The sequence below is a fragment of the Berghia stephanieae genome, chromosome 5 (genome assembly GCF_034508935.2).
Source record: "Berghia stephanieae isolate SIO BIC M18660-M18661 chromosome 5, UCSD_Bste_1.3, whole genome shotgun sequence".
Lineage (NCBI taxonomy): Eukaryota > Metazoa > Mollusca > Gastropoda > Nudibranchia > Aeolidiidae > Berghia > Berghia stephanieae.
Window position 1 is genome coordinate 71,033,628 of NC_088364.1, and position 20,000 is coordinate 71,053,627.

General features: G+C 36.9%; 1 protein-coding gene across 4 annotated transcripts in view; it reads right to left on the reverse strand.

Moving 5' to 3' along the window:
* LOC144973562 (uncharacterized) overlaps positions 1-20,000 on the reverse strand; it is a 105,733-nt gene that overhangs the window by 18,428 nt on the left and 67,305 nt on the right. For all 4 annotated transcript variants that reach the window (XM_078916170.1, XM_078916173.1, XM_078916172.1 and 1 more), the window contains 9 exons: positions 19,049-19,176; positions 15,653-15,733; positions 13,830-13,935; positions 12,310-12,354; positions 7,845-7,917; positions 5,474-5,657; positions 3,847-3,948; positions 2,338-2,414; positions 525-645 (listed from right to left, as the gene is read on the reverse strand). In XM_078916170.1, coding sequence (XP_078772296.1) covers positions 525-645; positions 2,338-2,414; positions 3,847-3,948; positions 5,474-5,657; positions 7,845-7,917; positions 12,310-12,354; positions 13,830-13,935; positions 15,653-15,733; positions 19,049-19,176 — 917 coding nt within the window. The remainder of the gene's footprint in view (positions 1-524; positions 646-2,337; positions 2,415-3,846; positions 3,949-5,473; positions 5,658-7,844; positions 7,918-12,309; positions 12,355-13,829; positions 13,936-15,652; positions 15,734-19,048; positions 19,177-20,000) is intronic.

The following is a 20,000-nucleotide window of genomic DNA, read 5'->3' on the forward strand; positions in this document are numbered from 1 at the left end:
TAAAAAGTTCTAGAATTACAATTAAAGCACCCAAGAAAAGGTAAGACAAAGGGGAATTGGTTCAAATAGGAAACAGATGTTGATTTCAAGAGCACACTATCAATGTATTTAGTTTGAGATCACCTAAAAGTCTCATCCAGACACAAGCACAGGTCCCCACTAAGCGGGATACGCTCAAATGTTTACAAAGTATATATCATATGTAAACAAAACAATACAGGGCATAACAGAGAGATGATTTACAAGGAAACAAGTATCATCTCCCAAAACTCTAACTATACATTTGACTGTTTAACTCCCGGCTAGGGTATCCGGCCAGGGTCAGGACAAAACCAAGCAATGTCATTCCAAGACAAAGAAAGAAAGCAAATTGGAAAACAGATATATGAGGGATAGAAGACACAGTAAGTGCCTCCCTGCCCACTATGGGAGGTGAAGGAACCCCACCAAAGAGAGGACTTTCAGAGTTTTCCAATTTGTTTTGCTCTCTTTGGTAATAAGAGGTAGACTTAGAGATCACTTACTGAGTTTTTCTAATTGTTTATCTCCCTTAGGTACAGTTTCTGTAACACTAAAAGTAGTGACAAGGACGCAAATAACGAGGACACCAATGATGACGGAATACATGCCGATCACACCGATGTGCTGGAAAGGAATGGAGAAATACATGAAATGTTAGAATAGACAACGCATTCAGGATTGTTAATAAATGCAATGAAATAGAGGATAGAAGATGACAAAATTATTAGAAAAAGAGTAAGGAGAAGAACATGAAGGAGGAGGAGGAGGAGGAGGAGGAGGAGAAGGAGGAGGAGGTGGAAGAGGAAGAGGAGGAGGAGGGAGAGGTGGAGGAGGAATAGGAGGAGGAGGAGGAGGAGGAGGAGGAAGACGAGGAGGAGGAGGAGAAGGAAAAAAGGAAGGAAGGAGGAGGAGGAGGAGGGGGAGGAGGAGAAGAAGAGGAGGAAAAGGCGAGGAGAAGAGGTGGCGAGTGGCAGTGATGAGATACCGCATTGTAGTTTAGAATTTAATTTCGAGAGCGTGCTGTTGTTTTTGTTGTTGTAGCTGCTGCTGCTGCTGCTAATGATGATGGTGATGACGATGGTGATGATAATGATGATGATGATGATGATAATGGTGATGATGATAACGATGATGATGATGATGATGATGATGATGGTGATGATGATAATGATGATGATGATGATGATGATGATGATGATGATGATGATGATGATGGTTGGAGGGAGGGAAATATGGAAAAGAAGATAAGGAAGGAAAGGACGATGACGGAGATGCTATCTTATGTTCCACAGCCCATTACAATTGAAACATTTCTTCATTTCCTTTGTTTCATTTACCACCTAAGAAGTTAGAAAAAATCATATTATTGCGGCAGGCTTGGTCCACGAGTACAAATCAACAGGACACTAACAGTAACCCTAATTTGATTTAGGCATTCCACGATTTAGTCATAAATTGAATGTAAGCTTCAATTTAATATACAAAAGCAGATAAAATGGAAGTTTCGGGTTTCACCGTTATCAACAAAACAGGATGAATGAAACAGTACAGACGAATGAGATAATGTGGTAATGGCGTTGTTAAGATGAGGAGAAAAGGTTAGAAGCATACTATTTCCTGCCCCATCAATGCTTTTGTTTATTCATCTTAACAACGCCACTACCATATTATCTCATTCGTCAGTAGTGTTTCATTCATCCTGTTTTGTTGATAAAGGGGAAACCCGAAATGTCCATTTTTATACTTTTCGTATATTAAATTGAATCTTACATTCAATTTCACATTGTTATTTATTTCACGATTTAGTCATAAAAACAATAGTATTGGTTTTGTGTACTATTGGTCTTTAAATAGCATTTTATACTTGTTTATTTCCATCACAACGTTTTTAGGTCAATCTTAGGAGATCAAAGAGGGTAATTAAAAAATTACTAGCTTTTATCTGAATGTCATGGTTCGAATGTCAGTGGAGGTAATCTTTTACTCGTCGCAAAGGCATTACAACGGAAATGCCATCATTTGTGACCCTTCGCCTCAAAACGGTATTAAGTCGGGTTGGTTAAGATGTTGAAAATCGAATTTATAATCAGAAATATCAGACTTGTGTTGAGTTTGTATGTTTTATTGAGGAGAATGGATAACATATTCTAGGATGCTAATGCCAACAATTCATATTTTTGACTAGTTCAACATTTAATTCGGCTTTTAAGCATCGCGTTCGTTCCGACATAATACCGTTTTGAGACGATGGGTCACATTTAATCAATACATTTTCAATTGACTTCAATGCAATAAAACTCTGAAAAGTTGACTTACCGTAAAACTGATTCCCGCCAGTGCCCCTGATACGTTTCCAAGCAAGATCATGGCACCCATTATCCCAGAGTTAAAACCTGTGCAAAAAAAAAAGAGTTTTATTGTCACATTCAAAAGTAGAAAACGGTAGGGGCTGCCTGATGCCGGTGATCGTAAAATACTAACGAAAGAGTGAAAATGGAGAGGCTTCGTATGGGAACAAAACAGACAATGGACGTTTCGGGTACAAACCCTTAGTCAGCACAACAATACACAAATAAACGTGGAAAACAAATATTTTTTTTCATTATATTTTATTAGTTTTCAACGTTTATTTGTGTATCGTTGTGCTGACGAAGTGTTTGTACCCGAAACGTCCATATTCTGTTTTGTTCTCATACGAAGCCTCTCCATTTTCACTCTTGAATTAGTATTGTCACATTAAACAGGATTCAGCAGATTTGGAAAGTATCAATTTTCTACGCCCGTTATTCTAATAAAAATATATAGTAATTCCTTGGAGTCATTAGGCCCATAAAGCAGGAATTTATTCCGCTTTCTGTTGCTTTAAACAGACTTTAACAAATACTTGTTATCCTTTATTTAGGACGCTAATCTGTTACACAATCTGCCCGATCTAACAGATCTAGCTACCCAATTACTTTTCTGTGGACACATGTGACCCTTCGCCTCAAAACGGTATTAAGTCGGGTTGGTTAAGATGTTGAAAATTTAAATTATAAACAGAAATATCAGACTTGTGTTGAGTTTGTATAATTTATTGAGGAGAATGGATACCATATTTTAGGGTGCTAATGCCAACAATTTATATTTTTGACCAGTTTAACATTTAATTCGGCTTTTAAGCATATGATTCGTTCCGACATAATGCCGTTTTGAGGCGATGGGTCACAAATTGGTCAAAATTGTCTGCGTAAGCGTAGCAACCTGGTGCTACACCAGATCCCTATGCTTCAACTATCGATCGATTTAGATGACTCTCATCTAGGTAAAAACTCTCAAACTTCGGACTTGGCGGGGTCCCAGGTTTGAGAGTTGTTTTTTTGGGTTACAATGAGGGTCATTTAAATCGATCGATATTTGAAGAACGATTTTTTCTGGTCTAATCTTTAAGTACGAGTTTATCCACAGTGCGGCTGTAACTGGTTAATATAATAATAATAATAATAATAATAATAATAATAATAATAATAATAATGATAAAATAATAATAATAATAATAATAATAATAATAATAATAATAATAATAATAATAATAATAATACATAATTATACAGCGCTCATTCTCGTGTAAAACACAAGCTCTGGGCACTTTACAATATAAATTATCAATTTTGAGTGAAAAAAAAAAAAGAAAAAGAAAAAAAAAAAGAAAAATTTAAAAATGCAATGAATTCATCGCCAAATCAAGGATTCATAGTGTCAATAAAAGCAAATACAGTAAAGATGTGTCTTGAGATTCTTTTTAAATATACGTAGGCATAATTTTGAAACTCCCCAAACTCTTACCTCTCTGAGTAGGATGTGACTTGTCCGCTACTAAGGCATTGAAGGGTACAGCTACGGTGGCTTGTGATGAGAGGACCAGCAAGAAGAATACAATGTACATACCTGGTAATTTATAAAAGAGGGGGGGGGGGGGGGGGGGGGGGGGGGGGGGGGAGAGAAATAAAGGATAATTTATTTATTTTTAGTTAAGTAGGGAAACACTTAAATTACGTAGTGTGAAAACTGTAAACGTGTTGCAAAAATAGCTTTAATACAAAAAAACAAAAAACAAACCCAAAACAAACAAAAACAAAAAACACAATACAAGAAAAGAGTGAAACAACGATATAGATAGCGCATTTAAACGGATTCAGCATCCGCTATGCACTTCATATTGTATCATTTACGTCTTCATTACTATACGTGACAACCGGTGTATATATAAACATATGCACGTATATACATCAGAACGAAACGTTTTAGCCTCAGGTTTTTATTTACATATGAACAATGATGATTTTACGATATACCGTGAAACATAAAAATAATAAAGCAAAGGCTGTGAGAGCGTCTTATCCAGAATTTAGACCTTCCTACATTTCCGAAAATATTTATATAAATAACAATGTGAAATTGAATGTAAGCTTAAATTTAATGTACGAAAACAGATAAAATGGACGTTTCGGGTTTCTTCTGTATCAACAAAACATCACCCAGCAAATATTTGTAGAATACGAAAATATTTGTAGAATTACGAAATTTTGGCTCCTATTTCAGAAGCATTTCTAAGTCATTAAAACTTATTGGAAATGAAAGTTGATGCCAGACTATATAATTTTAAGGATTTTGAAGTGTTATTTAATCCTTGCGAGGGTAAAATGTTGATTTTTAAAGTTAACCATAACGAGTACAGATTTCATCTCCTAAAAATTACGATTTCAAAAAAAAATTCAAGGAAGAAGGTCTGGATATCAAGAGGATTTCATTATGATTGCGATTTTACTCTGATTTGGCATCTTAGTTGATGATACCTTTCTGTTTTTACAAAGAGAGCAGCGTCAATGATCGACTCGAATTTTAATAGAGCTTTAATAGAGCTTTATATATAGCGCAATATCCACTAAACGTGCTCAAAGCGCTTTACAAGGGGACCCTGACCAACAGCAACATTTAACATTGTTGCTTTTTTCTGAGAGAGGCCATGTTTGCAATTTTATCCAGATGAATGATAACACGAAAAAGCAAAACAATTTTTTAAAAAAATATACAAACAACAAAAGACAAGAACAAATAACAAAAATACCCCCCCCACCCCAAAACAACAAAAGACAAAAACAAAACGAAAACGAAAAACCCCAAACTAACAAAAACAAAACAAAACTAACAAAAAGAAAGAAAGAAAAAAAAACAAAACAAAAACCAAAAACAACAACCCAAAACCCCCCAAACAACCAAGTGATTAAGTTGAGCATTATTGAACATGGGGATCGAACCCAAGTCCCTGGGGGGGGGGGGCGGGTGCGATGCCTTATCCACACAGCAATTCTGTTCCTGGATAATTCAAGTAAACATTTTCGAGTTAAAATGTTTTAAAAAAATACGTTTGTGGATGAACTACCAGTATGATCGCGAGAACAAACAAACTTACCCAAATGTCCAGAAGTTTCTTCGTTCTTGTTCTTGGACTGGTCGTTGAGACGAGGTATGATGACCCCTTGGGAATGCCCAGACAAACTGCTAGATTCGTCATCGTCCGGACGGCTAGGCAGCGTTGAGTTGCTGTGTCTAAAGGGCCGACAACGTTTCTCTACAAGGTCCACATCACAGTGCGCCTAAAGCCACAAGGAGAAAAAAAACACAACAAACCCATTAACAAGGAAATTATGTGACCCATTGCCTTAGTTCACTTAACCCAAACACCGACTATATCCGTAGTTTATCCGGGCTACTTTTACCCATGCCTATTTATTACATTTTTTCTGAGACAAATTATAGGCGTAGTATCAACGTTAATGTTTTTTACTTTTTTGCAAGTTAATGAAAGGTTGAATAAAACTATCTATGTTTTATCTCTAGGATTGAGTGAGTTAAGACATAATTAACCTTACTTTAACTTTAATTCTCTCAGAGCCAGGAATGCGCATGAGGCCTGAACAATCTTCTAGCAATGACTATGAAAAATGTTTTTTACTCTTTTTGAGGAAAATTTTTGTCTAAAATCAAAGCCCTATCTCCACTGAGTAAAAATGTTTTTGAATTTTGAAAATCCATTCATATATAAACAAGTTATGCTGTTTCAAAGGTGTAATTTATTTGGATGACCCGCAAAGAGGAAAAAAACGCGAAAATATGGGACGCTTTTTCGGCATTTTTTTTCGACCTTTGGTTGTATCTTGCGTAATAAGTGAATTAAAAGATTGAAACTTGAAGAGCAAATTAGGATGGTGTTTTGTAAAATACGCGAAAAGTACTCGTCATATTCATATGAAATTTTACAACCAAAAAGAAGAAATCTTCTTGTATTACCTTGTTAGCGACAAAACCTCCACGCCCGGTAGTTTTAGAAATATTTTACTCCAAAGAATAAAAATCTATTTTTAACGGTCTTCTGGTAATCGCACGAGTTTTGTCGCTTGACATAATCTAAAATGACCTTTTTTCTAACTGTGTGTCAACTTTCAGTCATATTCATCGATAAACAGCGTCGTAATTAATTTTTTAAAATAGCATATACGAAACGGCTTCGTCCCATATTTTGACGCGAATTCGGGCACTTCGTAAGCGAAAAAGAGGCCCAAAGATTTGTGTGGGATAGTCATTGCTAAATCTTCCTCCATTTGCTTCGGTCCATATCATCATAGTAACCATTACCACCGATTTTGACCAGAAAAATTGTTCTTCAAATATCGATCTATTAAAATGACCTCTCAAACGTGGGACTTCCTTAAAGTAGTCATAGAGGTCCTTGAAGTAGTCATAGATGTCCTTGAAGTAGACATAGAGGTCCTTGAAGTAGTCATAGATGTCCTTGAAGTAGACATAGATGTCCTTGAAGTAGACATAGTGGTCATTGAAGTAGACATAGAGGTCCTTGAAGTAGACATAGAGGTCCTTGAAGTAGACATAGAGGTCCTTGAAGTCCCAGGGTTGAGAGTTTTTGACAAGATGATGGTCATTTTAGTCGATCGATATTTTTGTTTTGAGTGTTTTCAAGGGTTTTACGGCGATTGCAGCACATTAAGGTCATATCAGTGCCAGTAAAAAGGAAGAAGATGGGATAGTAAAACGTTCTAGAATTACAATAAAGCATCCAAGAAAAGGGAAGACAAAGGGGAATTGGATCAGATAGGGAACAACAGTAGATTCTAAGAACATACCGTCAATGTACTTTGTTTGAGATCGCCTTAAAGTCTTATCCAGACACCAACAAGAATCCAACTACGAGGAATACACTCAAATGTTTACAAATCATATGTTAAAAAAAGAAACAGTACATAACAGAGAGATGATTTACAAGGGAAAAAATAGCATCTCCCAAAACTATAACTATACATTTGATCGACTATTTCCCTCCCAGCCAAGGACTCCGGCTAGGGTCAGGACAAAACTAAGTAATCTCAATACAAGGACAGAAAGCATGTTGGAAAACAGATACAGGAGGATAGAAGACACCGAGCAAGTACCTCCCTGCCCGCTATGGGAGGATCGATATTTTAAAGGACGAGTTTCCTAGCCAAAAATTTAAAATAAGTTTTTTTGTTTGTTTCATAATACGACACAGAATTGTAATTCAGAAAAGTGAGTGGAGCAGGCACTTATGTTGGTAACAACAAGAGATGAAGTGAGTAGGGAAGTACCAGAAGACAATAGAGAATAATATTTTTTTTCGCGGCGGTGATGGGGGTTTGAACCCGCGACCTTATTGGTACGACAACTCCGCCTGGCCGGTGAGAGCGTGACTCCACCGTATGAGCTATCCGGAAAGTCACTTCATCTCTTGTGGACAGAATAGTACTCACTTCATCCCCTTTACCGAATAGGGCCGGCTTTGTGCTATTATCTCCAGGATTGACTGTGGCATGCGATGACCGTCTGAAGGAGAGAAAACATTTTAAAAATATAATATTGTAAAGACAAGTAAATTGAGCTTTTTATATAGAACAATATCCACTATACGTGCTCAAAGCGCTTTACAAGGGGTCCCTGGCCAACAGCAACATTTAACATGTATGACGGGAAATGACACCTTTTAGGCGATTGCAATTTTTCGGACAGAGACAACGCTGTAAACGGCCAGGTACTCATGTTACACCTGGGTACGGTGAGAGAATGTGAGTAAAGAGCATTCTCTAAGGACTCAGCTATGCGCCGAGCGAAGCTCGAACCCAGGACCTTCCGATCCGAAATCCAGTGTCATACCACTAGACCACATAGTACACAAAGAGTAGAGAGTGATGAGGACGGTCTGAAACTGAGATCGTAAAAATACTAATAAGAGGAAGAAAATGAAAAGATCACAAGCTACATTTGGTTCTTTGTTTTCGCGTTTCTCTGTTTATTGTTTTCCTGACAAAGGATTTGCACCCCAAAACGTCTATTATTTGCATTTCTTCAATCCCAAACCATCCATTTCAACTTTACTTTCCGCGAGATCTAACAATCCCAGCTAGCCAATCACTGCTATATATATATATATATATATATATATATATATATATATATATATATATATATATATATATATATATATATGCAAATGCACAAAAATGTAAAAATATACAACCAAGAACCAATAGCAACACTTTATATATTAATTTGATAAATTGAGATAGACCATACATCTGGCCTTTAGTCCGAACTTGTGTGTGTATATTTAAAAGATAGTATTTAATTTATATTACAGATGCGCGTTAAAAATTCGAACACCATGGGGCGGACGATGTCAAGAGGAATCACATATGTCGGGACAAAGTGGGAATTATCTGAAAAAAGTTGGTATGAAACGCTGCCCAAGCGTCAAAGCAGAAAAAAAAATACAAGAATAAACGGTCCAAAACAATGAGTCTGCCTCGACTGGAATATTCGATCTCCTGTCGGTACAGCTGATTTATAAAACTTTTGTGTATGTGTGTGTGTGTGTGGGGGGGGGGGGGGTTCCCTTATGTTTCGATCGTGTTGTTTCATACACACAAGAAGGCACGCATCTACCTTCTCTGTTACTCATCTTTTCAGATTTGTCAATGGCAAAGAAAAAAACCCACACAAAATTATTTAGATCTTAAATCGCTACAACAAAGAAGAAAGCGTGACAAAGTAAACATATTTTGCAAAAGCCAAAACGACCAAGTGAAATTCGGCGATATTCAACAAAATAATAGGAAGCCATCCAAGTTGATGGTTCGCCACTCAAGAGTGCATGCCCACTTGTACTCGTTCACACCATCAACAATGAGACAATGGAATAGTCTCACATCTCCAATGAAAGAAAAAGAAATACTGTGATCTGTAGAATCTTCAAAATTAAAATGTAGACGAAGAAGGAGGAGGAGGAGGAGAAGAAGAAGAAGAAGAAGAAGAAGAAGAAGAAGAAGAAGAAGAAGAAGAAGAAGAAGAAGAAGAAGAAGAAGAAGGAGGAGAAGAAGAAGAAGAAGAAGAAGAGAAGGAGGAGGAGAAGAAGAAGAGAGAAGAAGAAGAAGGAGGAGGAGGAGGAGGAGAGGAGGAGAGGAGGAGGACGAGGAGGAGAAGTAGAAGAAGAAGAAGAAGAAAAGAAGAAGAAGAAGAAGAAGAAGAAGAAGAAGAAAGAAGAAGAAGAAGAGAAAGAAGAAGAAGAAGAAGAAGAAGAAAGAAGAAGAAGAAGAAGAAGAAGAAGAAGAAGAAGAAGAAGAAGAAGAAGAAGAAGAAGAAGGAGGAGAGAGGAGGAGGAGGAGGAGGAGGAGGAGGAGGAGGAGGGAGGAGGAGGAGAAGAAGAAGAAGAAGAAGAAGAAGAAGAAGAAGAAGAAGAAGAAGACGACGAAATTGAAGAAGAAGAAGAAGAAGAAGGAGGAGAAGGAGGAGGAGGAGGAGGAGGAGGAGGAGGTGGAGGAGGAGGAGGAGGAGGAATGGAATTGAAGATCTTGACCAAGAATAATGAAACGGAAATGTCAAAACTGAACCCCAATGACCAAGGATGCAGTTCTATGTCTAACACCACTCGGCCATCTTGCCTCAATCACACAAAACGATCAAAAATATAAATAAATAAAAATAAATAAATACACGAAACTGCTAATTTATTTTCTTTCCACCTCGACCTTTTGACCCGACCGCTTCATTAAAATAAGATAAAACGAAATGAAAAAAAAAATTAAAATAAGTTATATTAAATTAAAGGAGATAAATCTTTCGTGGTTAAATAAACACAAACAAACAAAACAACCGTAAATGGCTACTACACTAAAAAGACCGCCCCCCCCCCCCAAAAAAAAAAAAAATCAAATACAACCCCCCCCCCCCAAAAAAAAAAAACCCAATAAAAATAATAATACAACAAAACAAAACAAAAACAACAAATAAACAAACAAGAAAAACAAAAGAACCCCTACCAAACAAATAAAAAACAAACAAACAAAAACACACAAACGAACATAATAACTTGTAGGAAGATGCTTGTATAAAAAATTTGACACTTCGTAATTATGGAGAGAAAATGAACTTCTCTGGTCAACGACCCTTCGTTGGAATTTTTCACTTATCGTATTGACACCAAAGGGAGGCACCCTACAAGAACTCTCTCTCTCTCTCTCTCTCTCTCTCTCTCTCTCCTTCTCTCATACATACATACACACACACATTCATTTATTCACTCTCTCTCACACAAATTCATTTACTCACAAACTCTCTCTATCAATGCAAACACTTACACACATTTTCGCACTAACACACACATACACATACAAACACACGCGAACCGACACACATTCAACACAAAAACTCCATAAAGACTGTCCATTTGACCCGACTGTTCCTCCGACCTCGAAGCTGATCGATAGATTGTATGGCGACACGATAACACGTTGAGGATATTTGAAGATGTGAATGCAGCATGATTAGAAAAAAGCCACGTCTCTTTGGAAGATTACTGGATAATGCAAACATTGCTCCACGAAGGTCGAAGAAATGAAACAACTACAGTCAAATCGAATGGAAGCTTCAATTCAATTAACGAGAGAGAGAGAAAATGTAGACGTTCCTTTTGTCAACAAAAACAATGAATAAAACACTGAAGACCGAAGCTTTGTCCCTTTGTTTCATTCATCGTGTTTTGTTGGCAAAGGGAAAACCCTAAACGTTCACATTATTTGTATTTGTTTATTAAATTGAAGCTTCCTTTCCATATTTATCTGCTTCTTTTGGAATCTCATCAATGGACGTTTCACAAAATGAAATAAATCAATGCAAAAAAAAGGAGTAACTAGTGGAGATCCTTCATATATATAAGGCTCAGTGGTTGAAGATTCGCCTTACAAACAGAGGAACCGTTATAAATTTCGGGTGCATTCGAAATTTTTGGTGTGACCCCGCTGTTAACCCAATAGATGGGGCTGTCAACTTTGGCGGAAAGTACTTTCTGATAAACTAGCTTTATATCCAAATGGTAGCAAGCAAGTAATTGCTGCTCGTGTGTTTAGCGTCACAGAGTCGGCGATAACCACCAGCTCTACGTGCCATATGGCTCTAAATGGTTAATCATTTATCATTTATCGAAGCCAACTCTCAACTGGAGAATAACAGCTCTATTATTATTACACAAACCTGAAACGTGCCGAAAAGTCGTTTAACAACAACAATTTTAGAAAGTGGATAGCTGCACGTCTTTTTTACCCGGTCTCCCTCAAGTGCATAATAGCACTGAAGGTCGGATAGACACTTTATAAGAATATGTCCTTACGGACGGATAGACACTCCGTTGTGATAAATAATCATACGGGTGTCAATCTCGAAAAGGATTGAAGACATTCTTGTTTTGTCATGCTTCAGGAGTTAAAACACACAGAATCTAGTGGCTATGAAGGTAAATAGATAGATGCATACACAGACAGATAGTTGGATGATAGAAAAAAAAGATATATAGAAATAAATATAGGTAGGTATGTTGGTAGATAGATAGATATGTAGATAAATAAATAAGTAAATAAATAAATAGATAGACAGACAGACAGATTGATAGATAGATCGATAGATAGATGGATAGATGGATGGATAGATAAGTAGATAGATAGATAAATAAATATCAGAACTAGCAATCTTATTTCTAAAGCAGGAAGATAGATAGATAGATAGATAGATAGATATTTAGATAGATAGATAGATAGAGAGAGAGAAAGTAAATGAGAGAGAGAGAGAGAGAGAGAGAGAGAGAGTGGAGGGTGAGTGGGTGGGTTCAAAATCATAGACAAGTCATCATAAAGATGTGAGGATCATAATAAATACAAATGCCTGACTCACACATTGATCTCTTGAGCACTCACGGCCATGCCTAAAAGACCAGCACTGCAAAAAAAAAGACAAGGAGAAATAATATATGAAAAAATCCAATTAATACAGAAACACAGCTTTGTTAGAATGGCCAAATTATCAGACTTTCCGAGGAAATCATTATATGGGGATGAGGTCAGAAATACGTGACAGGATTTAACAAAAGCCTGGTAACCGACACAATAATGCTGGAGACTCTTGTCTTTACTATTGCTAAAATGGAGAATATAGATAGTATGCGCTTGGCTAAGAAACTCATAACATTGCCATCCGGAAGTATAACGGATCAACACACAAAACTGTGTGTATCCATGAACGTTTATAGTAAGGTTAATACAGTTCGGTGAGCATTACTCATAAACGCGGATGGCAAAAAGCAATAACAAAGACCTGAGTGACGTCATCTTCGAACTATCTATAATCTGTCTTGTTTTTCCCCCCACAAAAATAGTGTTATAAAGCTCGTAAAAATACCCCCTTATGTTTGAAGAGAAAAATCAAAGGAAGATAAAATATAGTCATTATAAATACTAAAGATAGCAAAATTTTCCCTAACAATATCTCAGGAAAACATATTATAGTACACTGGTTTTATGATGGTCTCATGACTAACACACACTAACACACACACACACAACACACACACACACACACAACACAAGAAACAAGAAAATGGTGAAACTACTCAAATAATTGAATGAAAAACATAACCCCTGTATCTCCCCCCCCCCCCCCCTCCCCGCCCCATTCCCTCCCTGACGATATATATATATTTATATATATATATATAATATATATATAATTATATATATAAATATATAATTATATATATAATATTTATATATATATATATATAGGAAGAGAACATAAACACAAAATCCTCTCTTTAAATAAAACACTATTTTTGCGAAGTCCCATGTTTGAGAGTTTTTGCCAAGATGAGGGTCATTTAAATCGATCGATATTTGCAGGACGGGTTTTCTGGCAAAATCTTTAAATTACGAGTTTTTTTTTTCTTCTCTAGAGTACGGCAGTTATTGACTGGTTGTGCGGCTATGTGGTCTAGTGGTATGACACTCGCTTTCGGATCGGAAGGTCCTGGATTCGAGCCTCGCGCTCGACGCATAGTTGAGTCCTTGGAAAATGCTCTTTTCTCACTTTCTCTCACCGTACCCAAGTGTAAAATGAGTACCTGGCCGTTAACAGCGTTGTCTTTGTCCGAAAAATAATTGTAATATCGCCTAACAGGCGTCATGTCCCGTCCTACATGTTTAATGTTGCTGTTGACCAGGGACCCCTTGAAAAGCACTTTGAGCACATTTAGTGGATATTGCGCTATAGAAAATCTCAATAAAAAAATGTTTAATTGGTACCAACTCCATTCGCCGGATTCTGTAGTAGCAAAGCCTTGAGACGTCGAGTGGACTAGATACCAACGAAGAGGATTAATGCTCTCATGATTTTTTTTTTAAACAAAGAGTTCTACTTACCACAACAGGGCTGTACCGACCAGCATGACGGGTCTCCTTTTGCCCATACGAGAAGTGATCCTATCACTGACCATCCCAATCAAAGGACTTACGATGAACGTCACAGCTGGAAATGCACATGAGAGGGAGATGGAGTGGATGGGGAAAAAATATGAACAAATATACTGGTAAGAGTAAATAAAATTTTAATACTAAACTGGTTGAAGGCGTATTGAAATCAAGCTCCTTGAAACCACCCCAAAAAAAATTGATTTTCTTGACGGTGGATGGCGTCGACTGAATTATAGCGTCCTCTTCTCGCGGCTAGGCGGAGGAGGTGCCGTATCAGTAGTAGGGTTGTGGGTTCGAGCCCCCGTCTCCGCGAAAAAAATTCCCTTTATTCATCATCCCCAAGGGGAAATTTGTCTTTAGGGTCTATTCCAAGGGAAGACTGGAATAACCCAGGCGTCAGCCGCAGTGCAGCGCCGCAAAGTGAGCTAGGGCTAGGTGACTTGCTCAAGGACACACAACGAGGCGGCGGGTGATCGAACTCGTTACCTTTTGGGTACGAAGCAAAGACCGTACCGCTGAGCCACGCTGCCCCTGTTATTATCAACAAATGTGCCTGCTCCACTCACTGTTCTGACTAACTTGACTTAAGGTCCTTCCGCTGAATTATTGTCGACAGACTTTTCCACTGTCACACCCAACCTGCTATAGGGAATGAGATTAGCGGAAGAGTAGCGTCCCTTGATTGGACGTCACCTTACAGAGAGAACGTCAACTTAAAGATCGCTGAGAAACTATTTAACTAACCGCGCGGTTTCACAGGAAGCGAGGACGAGAGACGTATGCGCGAACCATAATGACGTTCTCTCTTTAATACCTTCTTCGCCGGTGACGTCCAATCAAGGGACGCTACTCTTCCGCTAATCTCATTCCCTATACAAAACTAGATTTATTTCACTCAAACACAAAATCTGTTCGTTCTTGCTATAAATATCTGTTTCTGCTAAACGAGTACTTCAACACAGTGTGAATATACTTTAACTATAGCAAACATTTTTGTTCAAATATTATGATGTACAAAAGAAGTGGGAATGAGAAAAATGTAGCAATGACTATGAAAAATGTCTTCTTCTCTTTTTGAGAAAAAATTTTGTCTAATGTCAAAGCTCTATCTCCACTGATTAAAAATGTTTTTGAATTTTGAAAATCGATTCATAAATAAACAAGTTATGCAGTTTCAAAGGTGTCATTTATTTGGATGATCCGCAAAGAGGAAAAAAAAACGCGAAAATATGGGACGCTTTTTCGGCAATTTTTTTTCGATCTTTGGTTGTATCTTGCGTAATAAGTGGATTAAAAGGTTGAAACTTGGGATGGTGTTTTGAAAAAATACGGGAAAAGTACTCGTCATATTCATATGAAATTTTACAACCAAAAAGAAGAAATGTTCATGTATTACCTTGTCAGCGACAAAACCTCCACGCCCGGTAGTTTTAGAAATATTTTACTCCAAAGAGCAAAAATATATTTTTAACGGTCTTCTGGTAATCGCACGAGTTTTGTCGCTTGACATAATCTAAAATGACCTTTTCTCTAACTGTGTACCAACTTTCAGTCATATTCATCGATAAACAGCGTCGTAATTCATTTTTAAATATAGCATGTACGTAACGGCTTTGTCCCATATTTTGCCGCGAATTTGGGCACTTCGTGAGCGAAAAAGAGGCCCAAAGATTTGTGCGGGATAGTCATTGCTAAAAAATGTCGGCTGTGACGATTTTCCTATGGGTGGTAAAGAGGAGGTTAAGTGTAAAATGTAACTTGTATCCACCTACCTGCCCCACCGGCTACCATCCCGCCAAGAGTTCTTCCCTTTGAGGCTCCACCCACGAGTTTTTCTACTTGGGCTGGTACAACTGTTCAGAGAAAAAATAGCAATGGTATTTAATAATAATAATAATAATAATAATAATAATAATAATAATAATAATAATAATAATAATAATAATAATAAAAATAATAATAATAATAATAATAATAATAATAATAATAATAATAATAATAATAATAATAATATTAAAAATAATAATGCGGATGATGATGATGATGATGATACTGCTACTACTACTACTACTACTACTACTACTACTACTACTACTACTACTACTACTACTACTACTACTACCACTACTACTACCACTAATAATAATAATAATAATAATAATAATAATAATAATAATAATAATAATAATAATAATAATAATAATAATAATAATAATAATAATAATAATAATAATATTAATAATAAACAAGGCCCATATTTGCGTTCGTATGTCAGACCCATTGATCTTAAACCTTTTTTTTTTATTTATCCCTTTTTTATACTAAATTAAAAAAAAACACACAAAAAAAAAACACACACACACACAAAAAAAACAAAACAACCCTTCATAATTACTCAACGGAAGTTAATGTTGTGCTGCTTAAAATGCTTTTGTTTCAATTAGGACGGAGAGGGAAGTCAGTCCGAAATTAAATGTCATACATCATTCATTTCTATCCATTGGGATTAAAGCGGATATTATTCTCTTCCGTTGTGGTGAACACGAGAAAGTTAAAGCAATAAACATAATTAATTTCTTCAAAAATTAGATTGCTTCATATAGATAGTATGCGCTTGGCTAAGAAGCTCATAACATTGCCATCCGGAAGTATAACGGATCAACACACAAAACTGTGTGTATCCATGAACGTTTATAGTAGGGTTAATACAGTTCAGTGAGCATTACTCATAGACGCGGATGGCAAAAAAAAAAAAAAAAAACAATATCAAAGACCTGAGTGACGTCATCTTCGAACTATCTATAACTATTTTGAATTGATGCTGTGCGCTTAGCCAAAAAAAACACACAACATCCGCCAGCCGGATATACCATACCAACCCACAAAACTATTGTAAAGAAAAAAAAATTAGCTTTTATATAGCGCAATATCCACTAAACGTGCTCAAAGCGCTTTAGAAGGGGTCCCTGACCAACAGCAACATTTAACATGAAGGACGGGACATAAAGCCGATAGGCGATATTACAGGGGTTTTTTTTTTCGGACAGAGACAACGCTGTTAACGGCCAGGTACTCTTTTTACACCTGAGTACGGTGAGAGAATGTGAGTAAAGAGCCTTCTCCAAGGACTCAACAATGCGCCGAGGGAGGCTCGAAATCAGGACCTTCCGATCCGAAAGCGTGTGTCATACCACTAGACCACACAGCCGCACTTGTAACATGGAACGTTTATAAATGGAACGGATTTGACGTCACTCAGCGCTTTGTTATTGTTTATAGCCAGCCATTTTTATGAGAAGATCTCACTCATTTCTATCAATCAAACAAGAAACTTTCAGGGTTCATGTATTTTTATGCATTATCGAGGTGTTAAAAACCTATGTCGGTCAAAGACTTCTATTAGCCTGACTACATTATTTATGAAACGACAATAAATAAATATTTGAATTGAATTGAATGGGCATGATCTATATTAACTTTCCATGTGCTCGAGGTCATTGATTGGTCTCATTGCAAAGTGTGCTCAAAGTGACCCACTTAGTGAAAAGTGTTCACGGCTTTTTAAATATCTAACATCACGATTGGTCATTTGATTCAGCTTCACACACGGGTATGTTTATAACGTTTGTAAACAAAGCAGCGTGTTTACATTTGTTAAAAAATATCCACTTGTTGGACAGCAACAAATCATGTGATTGATGACTTGGTTGGATGAAAACATGAATATAGATAGTTCGAAGATGACGTCACTCAGGTCTTTGTTATTGTTTTTTGCCATCCGCGTTTATGAGTAATGCTCACTGAACTGTAGTAACCCGACTATAAACGTTCATGGATACACACAGTTTTGTGTGTTGGTCCGTTATCCTTCCGGATGGCAATGTTATGAGCTTCTGAGCCAAGCGCATTCTATCTATAGATCGGTCCCATTGCAAAGGGTTATATATCGAACGCTTCTTTTTGTAGTTTACATTCCAAGATTTTTCTTCCAAAAGAGAGCAGGAGGACCTAGATACCAAATGTCTCTGTCGTCGATCCGGAATTTAGTTATGTATTTATGTCTTTTATTGTCTTTATTTGTTGGTTGAAAAAAAAAGGGTTTTGACCCCGAAACAGTTCCGTGTTTGGTATTTTGTTCTTTTTTTTTTTTTTTTTTTTTTTGAGCTGTTATATTCATTTTTTGTTTATTACTTTTTACACAGACATGCCAATCCTTTACATTCCAAAAGTGGAATCAGAACGCCTGAAAATAGGAATTTGAGACAAAAAGAATTTCACCTCTTTCACACACACCCCTCCTCTTTGCCCTTTTTATTATTCTTACCATTATCATCATTTTTGTAAATCGGAATTTTTGAGACAATGGCGGAATAGTACAAAAAGGTAAGAGTGAAAATAGTAATGATTCCGCCAAAAGCGGAAGGGTTGGCAGTCCTTAGCTTCTAGCGGCTTAGTATCACTTAGATCTTTTAAAAAAAGATTCTATGTTTAATTGGATTTTTTTTTTTTGATTTATCCTCTTGGTGCTTGATCAGCACATAATATGGCTGACACGGTGGAACGCCATCTTTCTCGGTCGGAGGCCATTTTTGTCATTATGTCCCCAATTTGACGAAATGTGATATTTTGTAAATTCACATATTTGTGTTTGTGTTTTTTGTCTCCTGACGAAGGCCAAGGGACGAAACGTTGTTTGTTTTGTGTTATTCCCTTATATATGAGTCACGTCTACTCACTTTATTTTTCTCTCCGTACCCAAGACCAACCACTGGCTTTCATTTCTCTTATGTTTAATTAAGGAGAATAACAATCCCAGTATTATTTTATTGACAAAACCTATATTTTCATTTCTGATAATATTGAGCCTAAATACCTTTCGGCAACGGGTTTCTCTCGATGTAATACCGTTTTGAGACGATGGTCAACAAATATAACAAGGTGATGAATTATATATATATATATATATATATATATATATATATATATATTGTGTGTGTGTGTGTGTGTGTGTGTGTGTGTATCTCCTGTCTTCAATTTGGGTTTAGGAAATTTTAAACGAAGAGATGTATTTGAATTTACAACAGATACAATTGGATAAAACAAAAACAAAAAAAGACCAAAAAAAAAAAAACAAAAAAAAAAAAAAAACAACAACAAGGAGTTCTTACCTTCCACACTCAAAAGAAGCACCATGAAGTTGAGTCCATACTGTGTAAAATTGAGTAGGATTGTTCTAAATTTAGACATGACAGGGGGCGTGGTCTCGTCAGATATTTGGAGCTCCGTGTATGGGGCCCTGTTTGGGGAGGAAATAAAATAAACAACTTTAAAATCCATGGGGAAAATGAATAAATACTTTGCTGAGGTCTTTTATTTTCTGCCTCTCTAAAATAATGAAATAATATAATGATAGGAAATGAGATTAGCGGAAGAGTAGCGGCCCTTGATTGGACGTCACCTTACAGAGAGAACGTCAAAATGGTTTTGCGCATGCATCTCTCTCGTCCTCGCTTTCGGTGAAGTGTCTCATGCCGCTTTCACCGGAAGCGAGGACGAGAGACGCATGCGCACAACTAACATGACGTTCTCTCTCTAATAACTTTTCCGCCAGTGACGTCCAATCAAGAGACGCTACTGTTCCGCTACTCTCATTCCCTATACCACCTTCTTACCTCGGAGTTTTCTATTATGGGATAGCGTGGCTCAGCGATACGGCCTTTGCTTCGTACTACCTGAAAGGTACCGAGTTCGATGACCCGCCACCGCGCTGTGTGGTCTTGAGCAAGTCGCCTCGCCCTAGCTCACTTTGCGGCACTGCACTGCACTGCACTGCGGCTTACGCCAGGATTATTCCAGTCTTCCATTGCAATACATCTTAAAGAAATATTTCCCCATTTTATGCGTCCCATATGTCTGAGATTCATTATCATGAGATACCAAAAGTTTTTTTTTTCTTCGTCTGAGCTGACATTCAAAAAGTACCTAAAAACACGGCTTATAAATTCTTTTTTTTAACTAAAACTAATTCCATGAATATATCTAATAAACAACATACTGAAAAAAACCCCCCAAAATACCCCGTCTATTTCTGATTAATTCTCTTTAGCTTTGAGCTATTTA